Genomic DNA, 23,999 nt, shown 5'->3' with positions numbered 1-23,999 from the left:
TTTAATCAACTAATGTTCTACACTGATTGCCATTTTTAAATAATATTCTATATATTCCTGAATGATCAGTGAAAACGCTCTAAAATGACTGAATGTAAACAAATGTAATATGAAATAAATACAAACATCATAACTCATACACCATTAATGTACATTAGTGAACTAAAAACAAAATTGGCAATGTACAGTTCAATATCTTTCTTGCTTTCATAAGCTTCTGAAGCGATGTTCCGAAAAAGGCTCAGAGGTGTCGAGAAATGCCAGGGAGGAAAAAAAAAAAAAAAAAAATCTATGAACGACCTCATTTACACAGACATGTTTACACTTGGAACATCCAGTGAACCGGGGGGGAGCTGATTCCTTCAGCTCCTTCTGCGCGCATTAAGTGAGCTCATCATTGCAAATCACACAGAGGCGAGTGAGCAGTCATACAAAATATCACGGACACCTTGCACAATGGCAATAAATATGACAACTTGAAATAATTCTGTCCAAATACTCCACGGTGCCCTCATTCAATGTGAGGGCTAACAAAAGTCAACTATGGTATCTACTACCTTGCACAACTCAAATAGAATTTCGGAAAACCATTGTTTAAAGTTCCTAGCAACGCTCAAACATGTCCATTTGCCATTGACACCATATATATAATTCATATTAACATAACTCACAGTCAAAAAAAGTCACATAACTGTCTTGTACATTATAAATAATCACGACTACAAAAAAAGTTAGAAATTAGAAACAAAGAAAAGCAATAATGCGTGGTGTTAGATAAAGGGAAACCAATGTAAGTCTACAAACTTTGTTGCCTTGTCCTTCTGTCCCTCTGTTAGTCCATCTATCCTTACGTGCTAAAGAAAATATCTGCTAATTGACACTGCACAACAAAAACAATATATTATAAATAGTATTACAATATATATTGGAAGTACATGAGAGTAAAACAAGGTCTTCAATTGCCTCTTAAACAACTGTAAAGTAAAAGGGCAAGTAATAATCCACGTTGTCAAAAAAAAAGGGTGGTAATTGCCACAGCGAAAAAAAATTCAAAAATCCCTAGAGTGCACAAAAAAGTTTGATCATTGCAACCAAAATATATGAAAACAAAAATGACTGGAAATAATCCAAACCGTCAAAAAACGCCTGTGGTATTTTATAACCACCTCCAACCTCACAACAAAAAATACACACACATAACTAGACATACAGTACTTTACTCAGTCAAAAATTCTGTGGTAAGTGCACCCTTGCACACAAGGCAAAAAAAAGACAAAATATACATTTGGCAAACGAAAAAATACAAATAAAAGTGTTACTATAATAAAATGGGGGGGGGGGGGCAAATTATCCAGTCAGAAAGTCTGTGGCAAGCCACCATTTTGCTGAATAGCAATGGAGCGATAACTCCTCGAAATAAGCAGTCAATGAATAAAACATAGCAAAGGATAATAAAAAGCACCCAGCAGAATTGAAATGAAACATTAACAAAAAAAATCACGGAGGCCAAAGGAAGCCTCATTTGCTCCGTTGACAGCTACGCTCGACTTGCGTCAGGAAATATCCCGCCACCCGGGAATGTTTCCGGAATGTGTGGCGCGTACCAATAAGTGGCAGGCGACCTCGAATGTCCCGCGGCTCGTCCTTGTCCCAACAGCAGCTTTTCAATGTTGTTACTGGCCGCTTCGAAATATGCGGCTCCCCCGCCTCTCGCGCCCGACATTCCGTTCGGGGCTTTTCCTCCAGTTGGACGCGTCCCGGACATCCCGAGCGCGGCACGCCGCAAGCGTTTCCTTTAACTGGATGGGAAGTTTGCGACCGCGAGGTGACGCGACCTTCCGCCTTCTAACGCATTCCGATGTCAAGCTTGCGCAGTTAGCACTGAGGCTACGTAGGCCTCGGAACCGTGTTTGAGCCCAGCACATACAATATGTAGGGCTAACATGAATGTAGAATCAAAATAAACACGATGGCGGGAAATAATCTGCACTCTCCCAGAACCTAAGTTTCTCTGACACCTATCATCACGTGTTGCGCCCCCGCCCATTAAAAAAGGAAATTCTGAACCCATGTTAGCGGGGTTAAACAAACATATTCGCAAAACTAAAAAATGATAAATACAGTTTGGCGCCATGTCTCTATATTTCACTTTAACATAGTCAAAATTAAAAAAGGAAAAGGACCAAATTATGAATGTACTCACTGTCATTTTCCCAGTGCGGTTGGCTTCTTCACGCTTGGCTAGCGCCCTGAGAAAGTTGTCCTGGATGTCACATCGCAAGCTCGTGAGTGTTCTGAAAGAAGTCAAGTACATGTTAGCATTTGATCAACTACCTTAAAATGGTTAAGATGAGTTATGATTGATTTGTGGCAGCCATCTTGGAATTTTGGCAGATTATTGTCCATCTGCCCCCCCACCAAAAAAAAAAAAATCACGATTGGGATTTATTTATGCGTTTCAAGTCTCAGGCTACAAAAAAAAAAAAAAAAAAGTGCAGGGGTAGCACATAGTTGTAGGCAGGCTGCCTGCATCTTGTTGTGGGTCACACGGGGGCGGGTGGGGGTGCACAGGGTGGTGCTGCAGTGGCCCCAAAGTAAACACAGGTGTTGAGGAGGCAAGGTGGTGGGGGGAGGGGGGTACCCGGGTCCCCCCCCCCCCCCACACACACACACACACACAAACGACACACACACACACACACACTTATAAAGTCATGGCCAGTGAATGCCACTGAAGCAAAACACCCTCTTTTTCTTTTTAAATCATGCTCATTTAGCCCAGTTTTGTTGTTATTAGCATTATTAGCAGCTAACGACTTGCTAATTAGCTCGTGCCGCTATGCCGTCAAAGCAGATGGCCCGTGAAATTATTACGAGTGGAGGAAAAGGGAATTAAAGTCAGCTGAAGTCAACACCATCTGCTAGATGTCTCAAAAGGGTGTGTGAGCAATTCAACATGAGGCCTGTTGGTGTCACTAGTGAGAGTTTAACGGTTGTACAGTTCAAAGCCAGAATTAGACCGAAAGATAACTGTCCTATTGTCTGCGGACAACTAACAGTAGTTTCAAACACTACGTTTGGAGCCCTAACCCTGTCTAAAACCCTAAACTTTGTTTACAACCATATCCCATACATTCATAACTAGAGGTCAAAGATGTCCTTGTGAGTTGATTTGTCTCTGAATCTTTTGAAGAAACAAATCTGGTTTTGAGCAGATGTATGCTGTGTCCATTTTGTCTTGACAATGAGAAGAACATTTGGAAAAAAAAAATATCAAGAGAACTAAATCAACAAACCACTCAGAACATCTGACCCCAGTAACCAACCACCCAACAAATAAATAAGCACATAATTATAAAATTCAAATAAAAGGATTTAGGACAGGTGTAGGGTAGGAAAGAAAAAGAACGGCGGCTAGTTTCGAATGATTTATTGTCAGGATTCCAAGTGTAAGGCTGTGTCACAGATGTTGTCTTTGCGGTTTTGCTCCTCGTCAGCTCGTTATCTGGCGTCACACGTGATTTCATTTAGAGCCTGATTAAAAACACCACTTTTATTGGCGGTCACCCCCACTCCTTGCCCCCAAACGCCAACACTTGAAAACCAATAAAACACCAAGGTGGCAATAATTACATGCAGCGTCAATCAGTCATACGCCATCAGCAGCACTTGAAAGACGAAAGGCAGAAGAGGCCGCGAGCCGTTCGTCCGTTATAAAGATGTGGAAACCGCTTCCTGCCCTTCATCCAGACCACTGAGCTCGAGCGCAGGGTTGCGGGGGCGCTCGGGCTGCGGGGCTTTGGATTCTGCTGATTTAGGAGGCAGGAGGATTTGAAAGCCATAAAAATAATCCCTGCTAAATCACTACAGAAAAAGAGGGGGAGAAGAACTGGAGAAGGACAAGTGGAAACATGACAAGGAACCTTGAAGAAACACAGATGGAACAATCTTGCCGGCCATTCAACATGCTATTGGCAATCATGAGCAATCTGCCTCTGGATTTGACAGATTTTCAGACCTGCTGGAGATTGTAGAGGAACATCTCAAATTGGACCCTGCGGGAGGTAATGCGGGAACAGTTGGAATTTTGTTCTAAACCATGCCGGAATTAAAACTTGACTTCCACAAAAACTGATGACACTAATGCCGGTTTTACTGCTGCTTGACTTTTTCCTCCCCCACCTCCTCTTGATCACTTTGCTCATGGCCACAGAAGTCATGATCGACTGATGACACCAGTGCCTCTTTTACTGCCCCCCCCCCCCCCCCATACACACACACACACACACATGCACACACACACAAACACATACAACCCCCCCATACTGTTTTAACAAAAACAACAAACAACCACACCAAGAAGCAAACAAACCAAGCTTTAATGAACCAAAAAACAGCATTTTAGAACTTAAACCCTGGCTGTAAATCCAATTCATGAACCCAACCCTACCCAACAAACAAATAAACTAATCTAACAAACCCAATGTACCAATCTAATGACCCAAACGACCAAATAAACCCAACCATAAAAATAAAACCACCCAAACAAAATCATTCAAACAACCAGATAACAAAACCGCACATCTACGCAACAAACAACCCAAGCGATAAATAAAAATAGACAACTCACTATTCAACCACCCAACCAAATTACCGTACTTAAACTAGCGAAGCAAAACCAACCAAAAGTATTTTCCCAAACACATCAGTCTTACGATCCACCGTGTTCATTCCGGCAAAATGTGGAGCCTGCGTATGCTCACGCCACTACTTGTGCTTGGCATGACACATGAGGGTGAATTGTAAGAGCGCAGGATTTTTTTAGGTGGATGGAAAGAAAACCAAAAGCGGACAAAGCAGCTCCCCTGCGGTTTGGACTTGTGGGTGAGTCCTGATGGAAACCTTAACATCCAAGCCATGCCTGCTAACCTAGAAAGGTGGGATTGGCTGAAATCAGCCATCAATTAATCCCTTACAGAATTTTGCTAATTTGATATTCTAAGCTCAGTTTCAAACCTTAATATGAAACTAAAAACTCTGTGATTAACCATACAAATAATTGTTTCCAACCCGTCACAGACTTGAACCCCAAAACTGACTCCCAAACTTCATGTTGAAACTAACTTGAAAGCCAAATTAGAAACCCTAAGCATTGTTTCTAACCTTAAACCTGTTTTGAAACCAATCTGAAATGCTAAAGCTCCAACTGAAACCCCAATCCTTATTTGAAACCTTAATTTGAAAGCATCACCCATGACTAATAACTCTATCCTCGCTGCTTAAAACCCTAATTTGAAACAATAGTCCCGTCAGGAAAGTACAATTTTAAATCCCAACCCTGGTACGTCAGCTCAGTTTCGAAACAAACTTTTCTCAAATTTGCTTCAAGGTATCTTAATTTGAAAACTGCACGATTTGCTTTAAACTCTAATTAAAAACCCTAACCCTTGTTTTGAAAGTCGTATTTAAAACCCAAAAACTTTTAACAGTATTTAGCCTGAGTGCTATCGGTTACAGAGAAGCAAAACCTCTTACACTTTTGACATATGAAATTGAATTTAAAAAATATATATTTATTTTTTGCCAGATATATTGATGGTAGGTAACACCAGTCTCCATGAGTACCCAATACCTTAAAACAGAACCGGTATCAGCCCAGTACATTGTAGTGTCCTCCACCTTAAAGCATGTTGAAACTCCAGGCTTGATATCCTAACTTTGACTTGAATCCTTAGCTTGGAATCATAATGCTTTCTGAAATCCAACCCCTTACTGAAAGCACTATTTTGAAATAGTGAGCCTGACTAGAAAGTATTATTTGATTGAAACCCTATCCCAGTACAAACCCGATTTGAAACCACACTTGTTGCATTTGTCCCTTCAAAAAATAAAGAGAAATTGCACATTGGCAGCTGCTGTCATGCTTCTCCGTAGCCATGAAGTCAACCTTGAGATCACAAACACACAATTGCTTACAGCGACTTGTCAAAAGAAGTGATTATCCGATCACATGTAGCAGCCTGCTGTACTAAATTTCCATTACACAGCAAAAAGCTGCTGGGCAAGAAATGTGAAACGTCAGTCACGCTAGGTGGTCTCCAGGTTGAACGTGCCTGGATAAAAAGTCAGTGGTATTTATTTAATTCCGGATCCATTTCAGGCTCCCATCCCGACTCGTAACAGTGGATTCCCGTCGCAGCTCTCTCTTTTCTTTTTTTGCTAACCAAATAAGCACATAACGACGACTAAGCATCCCATTCATTCCCTGCTATTGAATTTCACTGCACTGGAAGCTTCTTTGTTTTGTCTTTTTTTTCTTCTTCTTTTTCCTCCTTTCTCTAGCGTGCTAGCAAAAAAAAAAAAAAAAAAAAAAAAACGCCGTCCTTGAGAGAAGAGGAGAGGCGAGCCGGGCCAACGGCGGGGCAACGTCTCCACTCCCCCGCGTATTTTATTACCACAGGTGCAGGGGTAAAAAGAGGGAGGGAGGAGGGGGGCGCGCACGCATTGATCAGATGCACGCTACGGGCCGGCTTAATTGAAAACAGCTCTATTTATACACCTGCAGGCACTAAAGGTCTCCGGGAGAGCACGATGGATGGAAAGGGAGGAGGAGGAGGGGGAAAAAAACTGTGACAGAATGGTGAGAAAAGACACCAGGCTGGAAGGTGAAAGACGTTCCCCGAACAGCAGGGCGGAGGAGGGTGAGGAGGGAGGGGGAGGTTTGGGCTTTGGTGTTTGCAGGTGCAAAACGCTTTGCAACAACAACGAGATGGACGCGCAGATCCATCAGAAAAAAAAAGAAAAAAAAAAGGTTGTCTTTGTGTTGGAGTGCTTCGTGATCCAATTGGCAGGTGCTTTACTGGAAGGACAGTGAAATAACAGTGGTTATTCCCGGTGCAAAAGAAACACAGTGAAAACTATGTTGCTGAGAGTGCCCTGTTGTCAGCTTGAGTGCACGTATGTGACAGTGAGGAAAGGGGGACAAAGAGGGAATAATAGATAGGCAGATATAGAAAATGAATGGCTGAATGACTTTACAGCCAGTGTGGAGTGTGCACACTAATTCTGTTGACATTAACTCATTCAGTCCCAAAGACGTATTTTCATGTCCAAACATTCAATTTTTACATTTTTTTTCCTAAATAGGGTCTAAAAATGGCTGGTACTAAATTAAATTACTATAGTAATCGATTACGTTAGACACCTTAGTACTTAGTAGTGCTTGAAGAAAGCAAATACTGATGTTGTTGATTATTTAGGTCATCAACTACTAAAGAGCTTACTTTAGATATTAAGGTACTCAATTACTTTAATGTCTGTAATTGACTTTAGGGACTAAAGTAATCGATTAGCACTTAAAAACATAAAGCAATTACTTTAGTGCTTGATTGCTTAAAGTAATCGATTAATTTAGGCATTCTAGTACAAAACTAATAAATTGCTTTAAGTAACCAAATTCTAAAGTCATTGATCATTTAGGTAATCAAGTACTAAAGTGATTAGGTACTTAAGTACTCTTTTATTTTACTGTCTGTATTTGATTAAATTTGATACTAAAGGTACTAAAACTAATGAATTTATTCAGACACTGAAGTACTAAAGTAATCCATTACCACTCAAAAACATAATAGACAGTTGAACAGGTTGTGTTTCAGTTGGCTTGGCTTGATGTCAAATTCACAAGACATAAGGACCTGACCAATGTGTGTGTGTGTGTGTGTGTGTGTGTGTCAAGCCATTTCTCACATTTGCCAGTGGAAAATTTCAATAACAGATTCATCAACTGATGAATGAAAAAAATGTTTTAAAAAATGAGGAATAAACAAACTTCACTGGCCATTAAAGTGGTTACAGTAAATATATGAGTTACAGGCAAAACACTTGGCCGTTCCACAATATTTTGTCATTCGGTATTTGTTAATTTTACAACAGAGATAAAGCTAAAAAAAAATGGGCCAATTTTTGTAGATTTGTATTTTTTGTGTGTAGCGGGGGTGTCATTATGCCATGTCATATGCTGTAATATGTTGAAAACATGCATGCATATATATTTAAAAATGAAAAAAGAATTAAATTATCCAGATGATTAATAAATCCAGCCCTCTGAAACATTAAAAAAAAAAAAAAAAATCAGCTCTCCTCAGTTGTTGACAAATGTTTGATTGGTTCAATTAAAACAGGAGAGCTGGCGGGAGCTGAAAGGCGCATCGCGGCGATGCCTGTTGAACAAATGGTGCTAAAGGCTAATTGATGGTTAAGGTGCAGCTGTAAACCATCGCGCTGATTAAAGAAGCAATAAATTGACTTCCTGTGACTAGCGTGAGCATCTGGAGCTTCATCAGCCTGATTACAGTCACAACCCAGACGCAATGCATCGAGGGGGATGTTCGATTCAAGTCGCGCAAATGTAGACAACGCTTGGCGTGATAAGACTTTCCGATGATTTTTGTAAACAACGGATCTTGATCTGGATTTTGCGTGACTGGAATTGCTCTACATTTGATCACGATGTTTGATGAAGAGATGAAGAGAGCACTGAGAGCTATGGTAGCTTCTCATACTAGGATATAAAAAACACACGAAATGGAAGTTGATTACCTATGCAGTTAACCAAATGAGCTACCTAACAAACTAACAGGCAGGTGAATTTTTTACCTTTTGCCTCACAAAATTGGATTTGGAATGATTAGCAAGTGTCTTACTGCATCTAACACCCCAAAAGCATATGTTAGAATATGTTATTCAACTTAATTATATGGTCACTATTAATACTAAGTTACTAACTAACTTGATGTTAGGAGTGACGGGAAAAAACTCATCGGGGAAAAATAATCTGTAACTTTCAGTTACTTCTGCTAACTAACTAACTAACTAACTAACATTTTGATAGTAAATGAAAAAAACTCACCAGGGTTAAAAATAGAACGCTCTTGAACTTCTGCTAATTAACTAAATACTAGAAAAATCTCACGAAGGAAAACAAATTCTGTAACGTTCAGGCACTTCTGTCATCTAACTAACTAACTAACTAACTAACCAACCAACCAGTTGGTGCATCAGAAAGGCCCACAGTCCAAGACTGAATTGGGATATTTTTCATTTGTGTCAAAATCATTTTGGACAGCTCATGTCCTGCCACTAGATTTTGGAAGTGAAACGGTTGCGGAAACTGATACCCAGCAGCTTCCTGCATCAACCACCGCTAACACGCAGACGCACACACACACACACACACACACACACACACACACACACACACACACACAAAGGCAGCCACAGCCACATAAAGATTTCAGAGCCTGAAAGCGCTTCCAGATACGTCGCAGGCGGTTTTCCGCATATTAGTCACAAGGCGGGCGACGCCTCTCGGAAGAGTAAAACTCACGTAGTCTGGTTCTGTTGGTCGCAGGCCACCGATGCCGATTCTGCTTTCCGCTGTTCAAATTCCTGCCGACTCAGCACAGTGCCCTTGTGTCCGTGTTCCACCAGCTTGCGAGCAGACTCCTTGTTCTGGAAGAGTGAAAACCGTCCATTTAGATCTACTTTTACCAACACATCAACACTTAATTCAAGGTTTCACTGAGATAAAGTCAGAACTTGCATCAAAAGAATCGCCAAAGAAAAAGATTGATGTCTTGTTAGGTTATCGTGGGTTATAAGACACACAACTGACGCAAGCACAGCTCTTCAACTGTCTTAGAATTCTCTTTTTCGACAAGCAGTGACAAGCAGTCACTCCTAACATCTGAGTTATCAAGCAAACTCAGTATAATTCGGTTATTTCATTCATTTGCTAAGTATCAACTACTAAGTAGGAAACAAACTGGCTAACTTTGTCCATCCATTTCACCTGTGTTCTTTGGTTTTTATATATATATATATATATATATATGCCAACTATTTTGCCAAGCGTGTTTTTAAGTCGATTGATTCAAATGTCGTTTTTGGTTTATGCCATTTACGTGCGACACACACTTTGGGGCTTGCCTTAGTTTGTTTGTGTTGCCATAATACAAGCACTAATAGCGCTATATTTCACACAAGCAGTACTTTTCAATTTCTGAACGGAGCGCTTTGTTAGCCTTTTCGTGCAGGTGTTCTTGGGACCGAAGCGTCATTGACATCAGCGTCCAAACTGCAAACCGAGCTGTCAGTTGGTTCGCTGCGGCCTGTCAGCTCGCCGCTCACGTCCGGAAAACCCAAATCCCCCCCCACCCCACCGCTCTTTTGATGCGGCTCAGCAGAAACGATCCCCCAGTCCCAAAGTTGGCCCCGAACCTCCTTCTCTTTGCGCTGGACGCGTACCCGCAACATCCATCCTGGCGGCAGAGGTGATGACTTTGTAACGTGACCTCTCTCGGCATCTGAAAAGCCCCAAACAGCGGCGGCCAGGAAAAACAGGCCGTTGCAGCGGGGCGACATATCACAGGCGGACATTCGTTGGCGTGGTAGTGACCCGGCTCGACCCGAGCCGGTTAAACAGTGATTGACGACAGCTGATTAACGGGTCAGATATGGCCTTTTGGTGCCCAGTGTGGACACAGGTGTTCAAACAAATTCCACCGCTATATCATTCACGAGTGCGTCCTCTAGTGGCGTTAGGACCACATGTGCCGTACAGTAAGTACTTTGCGGTTCCGTCGTCCTTTTGGGTGTCAGTTGTGCGTTGCCGCCCTCTAGCGTGTGGTTTGAATAATTACAGCAATAAAACGGTCTTGAAAGAATAGGTTAATGTAACGGTGATTTTACGTTTGCTCCAAATTTGTAGACTCCGCTTAACCTTCTGCAAATTTATGAAGAAAGACACGCATTATAATTACATGTTGAAAAAGTAGCTTTTCATGCCCAGAGCAAAAAGCAGAGACGCTAAGCAATAAGCAGTTTACCTTAAAAGCATTTTACATGTATCACGTGTTTTTGTAACACGCCGAATTCGAGCGGGTGTTTTGAATTAGCGGACATATAGCGCGTGATGCAGAAGATATTTCGAAATATATATTATTTCCGCAGTTTGGTGAACGCAATTTCGTTAAGATGGACAAATCAGCATTATACATAGACAAGTGCGGCAAACTTCACCCGACGGAGCAAATTTGACTCACTCTGAGGAAAAACAAATCCATCGGCGTCACTTTGGAGTCCAAATATTCTTCGTAGTCTCTAAAGTTGCTCACCGGCTCTTGCACATCACCAACTTTGTCTGGCTCCATCGTCTCGGTGTGTTGTCAAGTCGCCATGGCAATCAGGTTACTTTTTTTTTTTTAAACTACGCTTTACCGGAAGCGGAAGTTGCGCTCACCTGGACCAATCAGGGTACAGGGTACATGAACTAGTTGCCGACTAATCGCAGGGCACAAAGAGACACGCAACCGTTCAAAATCAAAAACACACAAAAAAGGCAATTTTGAGTGTCCAAAATATCTACCATGCATGTTTTTTTTTTTAATCTAAGAAGGTGGAATGAAATCGGAGAACCCAGGGTAAACCCATGCGGGCAAAGGGAGAACATGCTACCTCCACACAGGAAGGCCGAAGCCAGAATCAAACTTGTGACCTCTCAACTGCGAAGCAGACGTGCTAACCACTCTTCCACCACGCCTCCTCGAAACATGGTATGTTTAATAATTATACATGTATTTTAAAATAAATTGTCATTAAATCTATTTTGATATTGTAACAATCAGTGTGAACATTTGGCGTGTGAACAACTGAACTTTTTGTGGCTGTTTGTTAGCATGAATAACAGTTGACCTAGTAGCATTAATACTTGCCTATCTTTATACTTCCTGCAACTATACAATTAAGATGTTAGTGTTTATGGTTTTATAAGAGTGAATGTACTAAAATATTAACTCCAGCATAAAATAAAAAATTGATATCTTTCAAGTTTTTTCTTTTTAATTATGCATAATCCAACTTGTAAATTCTGGTTCTTTGCATTACTTAAGTATTGTGTTTTTCCTATGTATATTTATCTTCAAATGAGTAGAAAACACTGTCCCCCTTTTATGGCTTCATAGTTTAGTTAGTTTATAATTTTTATAATGAAGCCCAAAAAGTTTAGTTAGACTTTGCATCTGTCATTGTTCAAGTGCATAGCAAACATTTAGCCTAGCAAAAGGCTAATTAGGATGCGTACCAACACGCAAAGACCAGTATGTTCCATCCAGCGACAGCCACCCAAAACATAGATTTTGGTTTTGTTTGTTTTATTATGAAAGCCTTCATGCCTCATTTGGGCCAGCAGTTGATGGTTCTGTGGGAAATGTTTCCTTGTTGAGGCTCATGATTACGATGATTATTTTTTTGGGTTGATTTTCTTTGCAAAAGTCTCGGCCACCATGGATGACAAACCGAAGACGTCGGTCTAAATCATTTCAATGTCTTTATTTTTAACTGTCACATACGCTCTTTCTTACATCCATGTTTTTCTTATAAAGCTTCAGTAAAAAAATATTTCACATATAGGTACAATATGGTAACATGATGGCAGTCAGTTACATTTTGAAAATATAAAAGTTCTAAAAAACGTCTTTTTCTTCAGTTAGGCAAACTTTTCTAGGTTTGAAAGATCTATGACAAGAAAATTATTATGACAAGAATACATATAATATCACACATATATTTCTTTAGGAAAACAATACATACTATGTATTTTTAATGTATTTATTGGAGCTGTGTGGTAGTAATCCACAAGAGATTTTTTTTCCACTGAAAAATCAAAATTCTAGTCATGTGATAGTCAATATGTTTTGCTGTTTTTATTATTTTTCCTGAGAATATTTTAGTTTAACCACATATTTATTGTTTTTCTTTTTTTCCCCTCAATTAAATGCAATTTTTACATGTGTGTGTTTGACAGTCAGAGTTAAAAGGAGCTTTAATGGATGCTTTTCATTTAGGTAGGAAACGTGAAATGATGGTTTTGTCACTGAATATTTTTTGTTTTTCATTGTTAAGTAAAGGTCAAACATTTGGGTTAAATCATTTTTGTTTTTGTCCAATGATTCCCAATGCTGCATTCCAAAGTTGAAAATGGCATCACGATTGCTCAGGGAATGACGGCCAATCACAGCTCACTTGTTTTCTGACTTTTGTCAGAAAGTTTTAAGCCAAGATCATTACCTGTTGCCATAGTCACCGCGATACAGTTTTCAGTCAATAAAATACCCGCCCCCTGAGGGTAGACTTTGCTGCTTATTTCATACAGTGAATGAAAAAATGCAAGATGAATCAGAATGTCAAGTGTTGGATTTTTTTGAGGCTTCATAGATATATTTATTGTAAAGAGAATATTTTGACTTGACTTTTCTTTTAAAAGTAGACATACCAATTGATTTTTCATGGTCCTAGTAGGGCTGCGCGATAATGGCAAAAAATAATAATCACAATTATTTTGGTCAATATTGAAATCACGATTATTCATCATGTTTGGTCAAATGTGTCTAATCATTGACCTTTTTTTTTTTTTAAAGAAGCAGTATACAAACAAAGTTTCAAGGCTTGATAGTTACAAATAATAATAATAAATGGAAATTAATAAATGAGGAAATAATAAATTAAAAAATGGCACACAGAGCAACAGTTTATCTAGGTGCTGAGTGCAAAACAATGAAAAAAAATGAAGCCTACTTAGAACCAAGCAGTTTATTTACTTTTAAGCAAATTGTAATCAATTAGCAGTCAAAATGTCATTTTCGGTCATTTCAAGCCAAATTTATTCCAGTTTCTTGCCAATCGGATTTTTCAAAATGGGTCTCAATTGACAGCTAGAACTGTACATATTAGTTATCAGGTGAGAAACTAAACGCCATTTCACACTAGTAAATATCATATTAAATGAATAAATTAACTAATCGTGGCAGCCAATATTGTGATCGCGATTAAAATTCGATTAATTTTGCAGCCCTAGGTCCTAGAGGTTTTTTAGCTTGCAAATTTCATTTACAGGACACAAAGAGAAGCTCAGGCTCCGACAGAGACCTGAACCAGAAGAATTTCAATTCCATATTCAGCATGAGATGAAGCACATGCTATGCTGAATGTGGAAATGAGACATTTTACTTTGATAATCTTCACGTTTTAGTAAAAAGCTGAAAATTTTATTTTTTTCAGTACTGTAGAACATTTGATTTTAGTCTGGAATTAGTCTCTCAGGTAATTATTTGGGAACCTAGATCATGTTTGTATTTTGTAGTTTTGTTTTGTGATATTAGAATAAAACATAGTCACTTTGTGCAAAATTAAAAGACTAAAAAAACTACTACATTAAAACTGAAAGTTTTTTTTTCTAGAAAAATATTTGTATTCACATTTTTTCATGGAAAAAAGGTGTCTTAATTTGCCTTTTTTTATAATCGTGATGAGAAATAGCTGGTTGGATTTTTTTGTCTTTAAAAAAAAAAATCGCCCGCTTTGCTTGAGTTAGTCCGGAATGCTTTGAAGGTTTTCTGAAGCGGCGTGGGTTCTATCCAAAGCGATACTTGGGCCAATATTTGACCTGTCTGGGCCGCGTCCTTTCCTCGACCTTTGCTTTGGGAAGCGGCGGCGGCGGCTTAGGCGGCGGCTTGGCCGGGGTTTCTTGCCGCTTATTGCCTTTACCGTCCGTGACGGCAAATCCGCTTTGGCCGCCGCCGCCGTAGCTATCGTCGATCCTGGGCAGGAAGTGCGTGGAGACGTGCTGGGCTTTGACTCGTGGGCTGGAGCCCATCTTGGCTTTGCCTCGCTTGTTGAGGGCCACGAACCACTGACGGCCGGTTCTGCGGTTCCAGTGGAGAACTGAGGCGTACGTGTTGTAGCTGTTCTCCTGGAAACGCTCGCGGAATTTGCAGTCGTCCGTAAATGACTCCTACGCCATGCAGGAAGACAAAATGGGAGTTAAAATGATAAACAAAACAGAATTTTAGAATTGTATTTTTCGTTGGAAAAATAAATAATGGTAATCAGTTTTTTTTTTTTTAAAGGAGGCTGTAATATTGTAAGACTTAAGTCATAAAGCAGTAAGTTACGAGATTGATTTATTTTTCTGAAGTTGTTTTTGAAAAATATTTTTACAATTTGTTTTGTAAATTTGTTTTGTAAATCCTAAAAATTGCACAGCAATGTTTAGTATGTAAAAAATTATTTGCAACTTTCATGTTCTTTTCTAACGTTTTTCTCTTAAGAAATTTGACCTTCATTTGATTAACCTTAGAGAGTTTGGATTATAAAAATGTGGATGACTTCCTGCAAAACTACAACATTCCTTCAGAAAAAAATCAAATTCAAATTCAAGTGTTTTTGCAGTTGCAACAAAAAAAGTTGCAACACAAGATTAGATTTGTACTTTGTCATGAACAGCAATTTTTCTTTTCACAAAAATCCCCCAAATTGCCATCTTCACTTTAGTCTTGTAATTTCACTACTTTTTTCTATTTAAAGAATCCATCTTAAAACTTTAATTTAAAAAACCCAGGATGACATCATTCATGTTAAATATCGGACTTTTTTTTTAAACTTTGACATCAAAAATGTAAAAGGGAAATCAGCGCTAGCTGCTTTGTTTTGCTAATCGTTAAGAAGTCAGGGATAGACGACGTCATGACCTCTTAATTTACGAGGACGCATCTGGAAGCTACCAGACACACTCCCAAACATTTACCACATAATTAACCTGATTTCGTCTAATTATCTTGTATGGTAAACTGAAGTTAATTGCACGCTCTCGTTGGTATTTGATGCTAAAATGTGCTAACTGCTAACACTAACCGCCAGAATCCCGCCACAAACTCATGTTTGCCACGTGTTTCTTGTTTGGAGGCTAAAAATAGCGGCAGTGAGAACCAAAGCAAAGTGCGGGTGTTCTTGCCATTTTGTGCCGCCCTTCTGAAACAAAACAAACATTTCCCGTTCACGCGTAGCCTAGCGGAAACTGAAGCCTTGATGGTGGCGGGGAAACATGGCCGTCACATGACTTCTAGCTCTGTTTACGTGGGACATTTGCAGTATGATATGAGCCGGATTTTTATGAAGAAAATATTATAGTGCTGTGTTTTAGTTGTATTCGAAGGAAGAATAGCGGCAATAGAGGATTAAAGTCAGATTTTTGGGGGGAAAACTTTTTAATTTGAACAATCATTTTGGAGGGGCAAGACAAAATATTTTCTAAATGTCATACTACTGGAAGATGTATGTCACGTTTGTAACTTTAGAAAACAATGTGAAATAAATACTGGCTTTCAGTAATGTTGCCATACATATTTCCATGCGGCTATTGCAACCGGACCATTGACTTTGAATTGTCACTACACAACTTGAATTCACGTGGGTTTGTGACCGGACTGGTCTGCTTTGAAGCGGCCGCTCAGCTCCCGGCCGATGAGATTTGTTGAAACAAAAGCGGCGTCCTCGGAAGGGCTCACGTGGAGCCCCCTAATCGCTTTTATTCGCTGCGTATTGATTTCCATTTCAGCCCCGCCTTATCAAACCATCCCAGGCAGGACTAAATCTTCCTCGCTCGCTAATGCGCGCTAACTAGGGGACCGCTCGCCTCACAATGCCCTCCTGCCACTATACTGTGCTGAGCTATCTTATGCTACATGAGCTTTGAAGCTAAAGATGGGACCATACACATTCATCGATTAGATGCGATCATTTCACACTTTGCACTCTTTTCTTGAATTTCCAGTATGGTGATGAAAAAGGGCTTGAAGTCCGGGTTGCAAGTTCAGTTTCAAGGCAGTGTTAGTTTCATTCCATAAATAACATGCTAGCTTTCATCAAGAAAGGTTCCAAAATAAATATAATACATGCAAATATGCAAATTCCTAACCACAAGTATACGTTATTGTGTAGTATTGCGCTAATACTCACAATGGCATGGAGTCGTCCTTTCTTATTCATGGCCAGGAATCTGTTACTGTACACTCCTCGAATGCCAATCACGCCCTGGGACACGGCAAATAACTCCAGAACACCTGCAAACACGAATGATTGGTCGACTGTTTGCGTGAGTGGCCGTGTTTATTCCGTGTACGACTGATGAAAAGCCACAAGGTGATAATATTGCTCTGCGAAAACTTTCCTGTTTCATCCTATTTCAATGGGTTTCGAGACTGACATAGCTGTTCAGAAAGGGGTTAGGGTTTCAAATTAAAGTTTTAAAGCAGAATTAGGGCTTCAAACAAGGGTTGGGTTGCAAATTTGATTTTCAAGGCAGTTAGGGTGTCAAAAGTAAGGTTTTAAACCATTAACTGTTCAAATGGGGTTAAAGTTTCTCAGCAGTTAGAGAGGTTGGGTTTTATGCCTTGGTTAAGGATATGATTGCGGGTCTTCAAAATGAGGACTTAAGACTTCAATAGGGTTTCAAACAAGGGTTTGGTTTTTAATCAAGGACTCAGAATAGTGTCAAGGTTCAAAATTGGGTTTCCTGCCAGGGTAAGTTGCTCAAATAGAACTTCAAGTGAGTTTAAAATTTGCTTTATCAGGTGAGTTTCAAGATATACGGTTAACCTAAAAAGTAGGGATTCTACTAGCCTGTTTTAGTATTTTAAAGCAATCGATAGTTACTTTCTAATATGAGTTTCAAACCAAGGTTAGGATTTAAGGTTTCAAGACTGAGTTTGAGTTTGTATTGGATTAGGGTTTCAACTCTGGCTTATGTTTACTACACGCGCACGAAAAGAAATGTTATAAAAAAACACACACACACTTGGGGGCATGTCAAGCAAATCGATGCGCGCGCCCGCAAGTTGCGCGTAAAACTTACTCAGACGGTCGGCCTCATGGCTCCCGTTGACTCTGCCGTCCGCGTGGATCTGGAGGTGGAAGCCGATGCCCACCCTGCAGTAGAGCCGGCACGTCCTGCGCCCCGAGCGGGCCTCCTGCTCCTCCTCGCCCGGGCCACGCGCCGCGGCCACCAAGTGCGCGATGGTGAGCAGGTAAAGCCGGACTTTCATGCTCGACCGCCCGCCGCTCGCAGCCCTCGCATTCCCGGCTGAAATCCTATCCACGCGCGCGCGCACGCACACTTGTCGAGGGTATTTATACCGTCGATGATCTCACCGCTCCGGGCATGCCTTCGATCGCGACCACCGCCTCTACACCTCCACCGGCGGCCGCTGGAGCCACGCACGCCGCGCATCTCTCTCGCGCCAGTCGGTCCGCACGGGGCGCGCCTTTTACGCACACGCCGCTCTCTAGTTGTGTGCGATGTGGTATAGCTAACCGTAAAAGGCATATGGTCTACTGCAACGACTGCCAATTCCATGCAGCACAACTGTTAACGCTGGTGATATCGTTTATTAAACGTCAATCTATACCATCAAATCGAATCCTTGCAGTATCATGAAATTTTTTGGATAAGGGCATGCCGTGGACCTGTCATTCAAAACAAAGCAAAGCTTGATGTTTTTTTTTTTTTTTTGCAAGGACTGACTAAAGCAAAGAAGTTGTGGAAACAGTTGACATTGATGTGACTACACACAACACAGCTTGAAGTCAGTAAATAATAATACAGTCATAGTGTAACATAAATCAAGCATAATGTTACAGATCCTCTGAAATGAATATATTTGGCCAAAATAAAAAATGAGAAACATCCCCTAGCAGCAGTCGATCAATTTCTGGAATGGACCATAAGGTCCCAAGCAGGTTCTTGCGCAGGTATATGAATGATTGATGAAAATGAAATAAAACTGCTTGCCATGGCTCTGAATATTTTTCATTCGTCTTAAACTCTTGTTTAAAAGGGCCTAATTCTAATGGTATCATCTTTGTATATAACAAAGGCAGGTTTCTTCTTCATTTTGATTCGTTAAAATAGGAACCGTTAGAATGGAAGCCAGAAATAGTTGATTAGGTAATATAAATAAAGTGACGACATGGACAATTTCTTGTAATTAGGTAAAACATCAAAATATCTTCACCCTCATCTGTCTGCTTGATATGTCAGCTTTTATAGATTGATAGAAAGTCCACATTATTCAGCCTTTTGCAATTATTGACATTGAATCAATTTATGGACTTTTTTCTGTCTGGATATGAAATATCTGACTGCATTTGAAACCACCACGTGCACTGCATACATACTGTAGGTAGCAGCCAGCGCTAACTCTGCTTGTTCTGTAGCATACAATAACAGTAAATCATTAGCGGGTTCTTAGTGCTCTTAATGAATGAATTATGATTTTTTTTTTTTTTTAAATGTATGTTGGTGTAGGTCGTACAGTGATCAGGCTTTGATAAAAATGGAGTCTCAGGGACTCAAGCTAGCCACTCTCTCTAACACAGCTACAAAGGTTAACTTCAAAATAAAAGTGTATAACAGATTGCATTGGTGTTTTTATTTTGAAGTTAGCCTTCGCAACACGGCATTGGTGTGTGATATGATGTTGGTATTTGTTGGTAGGTGTTTTTTTTTTTACTGCCATGTTCGTAACGAATGGGGAAACACAGATCCGACATATGCTGTGTAGTGGTCACCATGTTGGTAGTTTTTGTGTGGCAGGGTTCCTGCCACCCTCCTCAATGTTGCCAGTAGAAGACAGTAAGACTGCCTCAGGCCATGATGAATGTACAATTTAACTCAATATTTTAACAAAATACTTCTGAAAATATTTTATGGTTAAAAAAATCCTTAGTGTTGCTTTAATTCATATTCATTATGTTCCTTTTTTGGGGGGGGAACAACGCCTTGTGAAAACCTACAGAGAGCCTACAAAAAATCTGCCAGGTATTAAGCAGTAAAAGCAACCCTAATATTACTAAATTTTATGGCAGTCGTTCACAGAAAAGCGAACTGTATGAATTTCTCAGCGTGTTTACTAAATGGTTGAATCCAGTGGTGATACTAATGATAAGTAATAATTTACATGCAGATAAGCGGCTATAGAAAATGGATGGATGGATGGATCTGTAATGAAGAACACAATTTGACCTTACATGGTGATTTTGTAAGCTTAAGCGACAAAAGACCATCATGCAGTGTCACAAGTTCTTCAAAGTGGGTCACACCAGCGCTTTCACTGTTGGCAGCCAAGCTTCAATCCCCCCCCCACGGATTACGAGCCGTGAAGCTAAGCTAATTGTCTGCGGCCAGTTGAGCTCGGGCCGGCTCGGTCGGGCCGGGCCGGCGTCGCCCGCTGTGTAAACAGCACGCCACTGTTCCGAACGTAGCGCCATTCTGTTAGCCTATGAGCTAATCCCTGCCCGGTCGTATAAATAAGGAGCGGCGTCTCTCCTTGATCCTGCCTTTTAACACCCCAGCCACCTGTTTCTCAATCTGAGCTCTGGGATGATCATCCAGCTGTGTTTGGCTTTTTCTTGGCCTTTTTTATTGTTACTCTTGGAGAGGCTGTCTTAAAAGACTGTCGGGAAAGAGTAACAAAGAACTTTAGGAATATTGTCCAGTCACACAAATCAATCAACTGTTTTTTTAGGATGTTCATGCTATTCTAAAAGCTTGCTAAGTTTCTGCATCTTTCCGAGTTAGCACACTTCTACAGCTATGTCTTATTTATAAAAATGGCATTGTCTGAGGGTCTGCGCCGGAAACAGGTGTGACATAAAACTTCTCGGCGGCTTTCAACGCCACGCCGGGAATTCTGGAGCGGGAAGTGCGGCTAAGACAGTTAGCAGTCCCACCGCTCAAGCATGATGGCTACATTTATGAGTGGGTGACAGCATATATATATGTTTATGTATGAAAATACTTAACTAAATGTAATAATAGTTTCCAATAGTAAGCAATAATATTTAAAAAAAAAAAAAGAATAAGAAAGCCTAGAACACCTCTAATTCATTGTTATTAACCATTGGGACTTAACAAATGTCAAGTTTGTGCAGACTCCCATTGAACACAGGTTTTATTGGAATTGCTTGTTTTGGTACACAATCACATCACCAGTTCTAAGAGGGTGTGCAGACTTGTGCAACCCCTCTCTCATCCAAAAAAAAAAAAGTCATAAATACATACTCTTTAGCAATGCCCTTCATTTTGGGAATGGCCGATGACTTTTTTTTTTTCTCCCCCATTTTCCTCTCGTAACATTCTTTCTAGCAGTTAACGAAAATACCTTCGGGCCTTGCCGTCCTGTCAGTCAATTGCGTTGAATGTTTCGAGGACGGTTTGAGCCTGTTAAGTCAAAATTTCATTGCCTTGTACTTGGAGGTGTAATGATAATAAAGACTATCTAATGTAATCCAACATAAAATCAAAAGGGTTAATTTGACCCTCCGCAAAGTGGGATGCGTAATCGGTACAAATGGGGTTAGAGGGGGCAGGGGTGTTTATTTTAGGGTCTGGCTACCTTCTGGAGTAGAACCGTTGGGCCGTGTCAGCAAAGTGGAGGGTAAAAATGTAGCGTGAGCGACCGGGGCCAGGGGCCAAATGGAAGTGCCAGCTTAGCACAGATATAAAGTGTCCTCGTGTTGGCGTGCGGAGGACGGACCATGACACAAGCCACAAAGCATGAGGTCACCAAATATCACTCATGTATGTGCGTCCAAAAGAGTGCCCGTGTGTATGTTTGTGCGTGTCTGCCCGTGTGCTTGTTTGAGGTCACAAAGTTGTTTGTTTGTGAAATGTGTGGTGCATACATGTGTGTTAGAGTGTATATGTAAATGCATTTGTGAGATCAAATAAATCAAAGAAACATTGTGCATGTACGTCGGTAGGTTCATCAAGGTTAGGGTAACGGTTAGAGTTAGGTCATCTGCTTTGGTGGTTAAGGTTAGGTTTTGAGGGTCGGAAATGTATTATATCGATGGAGTGTCCCCACTACAAAAAAAAAAAAACCTTGTGTGTGTTTGTGGGTGTGGGTGCCTCTGGTTTTTTGCTACATGGTGGGCACCAGATTCCGGGTTTACTCCAGGTTTACACATGTGGAGTGTCAAACTCATTTTTATGGTGGGCCACATTGCAGTGATAGTTTCTGTCAGAGGGCCGGAATGACTACGAATCAAATAAATTTGAAGTGTGTTCGTCACACACTTAGTTTTGAAATCAAAGGCTGGTAAAAACTGTTTAAAAGAGAGATTGGGAAGAAAAACATGAAATGATTTGGCAGGCTGCATCTGGCCCCTGGGCCTTGAGTTTGACACCTGTTCTTTGAGTGGACACCACAAGTTCAGGCTTCTTTTTAGGGTTAAGTGTTGCGTTTGGAGTATAGTTTTGAAGTGAATTTTTTGAGGTTTGGGTTAGACATCTGTCATAATGATTAAAGTTAGGGCTAGGAAATGCATTATATCAATAGAAGGTCCCCACTAAGATAGGAAAAGCGCTTGTGTGTGTGTGTGTCTATACTGCTGGATATGTTAGTCGGTGTTTTTGAGGCCCTAAATATCATGTGCTTGTGTGTATGAAACTGACTTGGACTGCTGACACAGTCCTCACGTGTTGATATGAAATGAGATGTAACCACGGTGACGTGCAGTGCTGCCAGAAATTTGGCACCATGTGACCATCATGGCCTGGCCCCCTATTGACCCCTTAACTCCTTCCTGCAGCCTTGATGCTTGGCGGCTGTCAAATGCACCATGAGAACATATTTAGTCATTTCAAGTCAAACAATCTGCAAACATCAAATCTACTATGCAGCATATACTGGAATATCTAAATGTGTGCATCTATAAACATGTACAACCACCACGCACCCAAAGAAAATGGAGCCAGGAATAGAATGAAGATGTATTGCCACACCCCTGCTTTTCTTCTAGCTTCACCTTGTCCTCCTCCTCGCCCTGTTTCTTCCTCTGCCTCCTCTCATTCTCACTCTGCTCACTCTTCCTGCTCCCCCCACTTTACTCCACACCAACAGCTAACCTGTGGCTTGTTTGTAGTGCTCGGGCTGATTGTAAGGTCAAGTAAACATCTGAAATAGATTTCTCCAGAGACAGTGTGTCCATAGTAGCAGAAGAGTGTAAAAATTAGCCATGAGTGTATATTGTTTGCAACAAGTGTCTTCATCATTTAGAAATTGTGTGTACAGCAATGAGTTGTGCTCACTCACTGCAAACATAGTTTGTGATTTTGGAATAGTTGATAATTTTAGATATTGAGCCATATGATTCACTTTTAGAGTTCAAGCATTCAGAAAACAAAAACTGCAACGGATCCAAGAAAGCTATTACATCACTCTTTAGAATCTATTGTTATTTGTAATTTGAAGACTTTATTTTCATTCTGACATTTTACTTAAGTAAATTTTTGTTGCAATTATTTTATGCTTCACAGAAAATAATCCTTGTAAAGTGTGATTATTCACAATAGTAATTAATAAAAAATGGATAAGCGTCGATAGAAAATGAATGGATGGATGTTAAACAAAAATACTTAAGTCTCTAGACAGCAATCATCACACTGCACAATATAGATTTATAAGCGCTTTGACAATGCTTCCTTATCTTGCCGCTTGGCGGCGTTGTTGACCTATTTTTTATTTTTTTTTCAACCTGTTCGGTGCTGTGCTGCGCTCGTCGTGATGAAACACCTTTGAATGTATGAAAATGTCTTGTCCTTTTTTTACGTGTCTTGACGCTGTTTTTATATAGTGCATATAAAAAAAAATGTATTTAAGTTATCTTCCATCATGAGTACAGGATGCGACCTTGCATTTTTTTATGTGAAAAGAAATCATGTACTAAGCGTCAGGTTTTATTATAATGCATTTTTCGCGATAAATATGAATAAGAATCGAAATGTTTAATCATATAATGTGAAACCTGCAATTTACATTTTTATTTACCACAGTAAACATGTTTAACAGTGTAATAAAGACCTGTTTCACTCCCAGTTTTTTATGAGAAACATTTTCGGATAAATGACGGCATTTGTATGTGATTAAAAAGACATATATGATTTTAAAAAAATAAAGCTAATTACGCCTCATACAGTGGCGTCGGATGTTTTGTATCATTTTAGTGAAAGTTTTATTGTATATTTAGATCTATATTTACTTATACCTCGTTATGATCACATTTAATAATGATCGCGATATTATTATTTAATATGTTTTTGAAAC

At 40.1% G+C, this 23,999-nt stretch overlaps 3 protein-coding genes across 3 annotated transcripts in view; 1 reads left to right on the top strand and 2 right to left on the bottom strand.

Annotated features, from left to right (window-relative positions):
- Positions 1 to 11,235, bottom strand: part of cfap299 (cilia and flagella associated protein 299) — a 51,330-nt gene extending 40,095 nt beyond the window's left edge. Inside the window, exons 1-3 of the mRNA XM_088411189.1 lie at positions 11,103 to 11,235; positions 9,386 to 9,510; positions 2,204 to 2,294 (exon numbers count right to left, since the gene is read on the bottom strand). Coding sequence (XP_088267315.1) covers positions 2,204 to 2,294; positions 9,386 to 9,510; positions 11,103 to 11,210 — 324 coding nt within the window. The 5' untranslated portion in view covers positions 11,211 to 11,235. The remainder of the gene's footprint in view (positions 1 to 2,203; positions 2,295 to 9,385; positions 9,511 to 11,102) is intronic.
- A 254-nt stretch (positions 11,236 to 11,489) lies between these two features.
- The window catches only part of antxr2a (ANTXR cell adhesion molecule 2a), a 103,752-nt gene continuing 91,242 nt past the window's right edge, over positions 11,490 to 23,999 (top strand). Inside the window, exon 1 of the mRNA XM_088429162.1 lies at positions 11,490 to 11,612. The gene's annotated coding sequence lies outside the window, so the exon portion shown is untranslated. The remainder of the gene's footprint in view (positions 11,613 to 23,999) is intronic.
- Positions 14,468 to 17,936, bottom strand: fgf5 (fibroblast growth factor 5). The gene is made up of 3 exons (XM_088427578.1): positions 17,747 to 17,936; positions 16,852 to 16,955; positions 14,468 to 14,848 (listed from the first exon to the last, which is right to left on the bottom strand). The coding sequence occupies exons 1-3, from the start codon at positions 17,934 to 17,936 to the stop codon at positions 14,468 to 14,470; spliced, it is 675 nt and encodes a 224-aa protein (XP_088283704.1).

This window comes from Hippichthys cyanospilos, chromosome 1, assembly GCF_059441005.1.
Source record: "Hippichthys cyanospilos isolate Australia breed blue-spotted pipefish chromosome 1, RoL_Hcya_1.0, whole genome shotgun sequence".
NCBI lineage: Eukaryota > Metazoa > Chordata > Actinopteri > Syngnathiformes > Syngnathidae > Hippichthys > Hippichthys cyanospilos.
This window is presented reverse-complemented; position numbering and strand designations above follow the sequence as displayed.

What these genes read in the sequence shown, in the direction of transcription:
- fgf5 (XM_088427578.1), bottom strand. Translation starts at nt 17,936, where the DNA reads ATGAAAGTCCGGCTTTACCTGCTCACCATCGCGCACTTGGTGGCCGCG. An exon ending in CCATGAGGCCGACCGTCTGA is followed by an intron (nt 16,956 to 17,746) that starts GTAAGTTTTACG and finishes TCGTGTTTGCAG; the next exon opens with GTGTTCTGGAGTTATTTGCC. An exon ending in AAGGACGACTCCATGCCATT is followed by an intron (nt 14,849 to 16,851) that starts GTGAGTATTAGC and finishes TGCATGGCGTAG; the next exon opens with GAGTCATTTACGGACGACTG.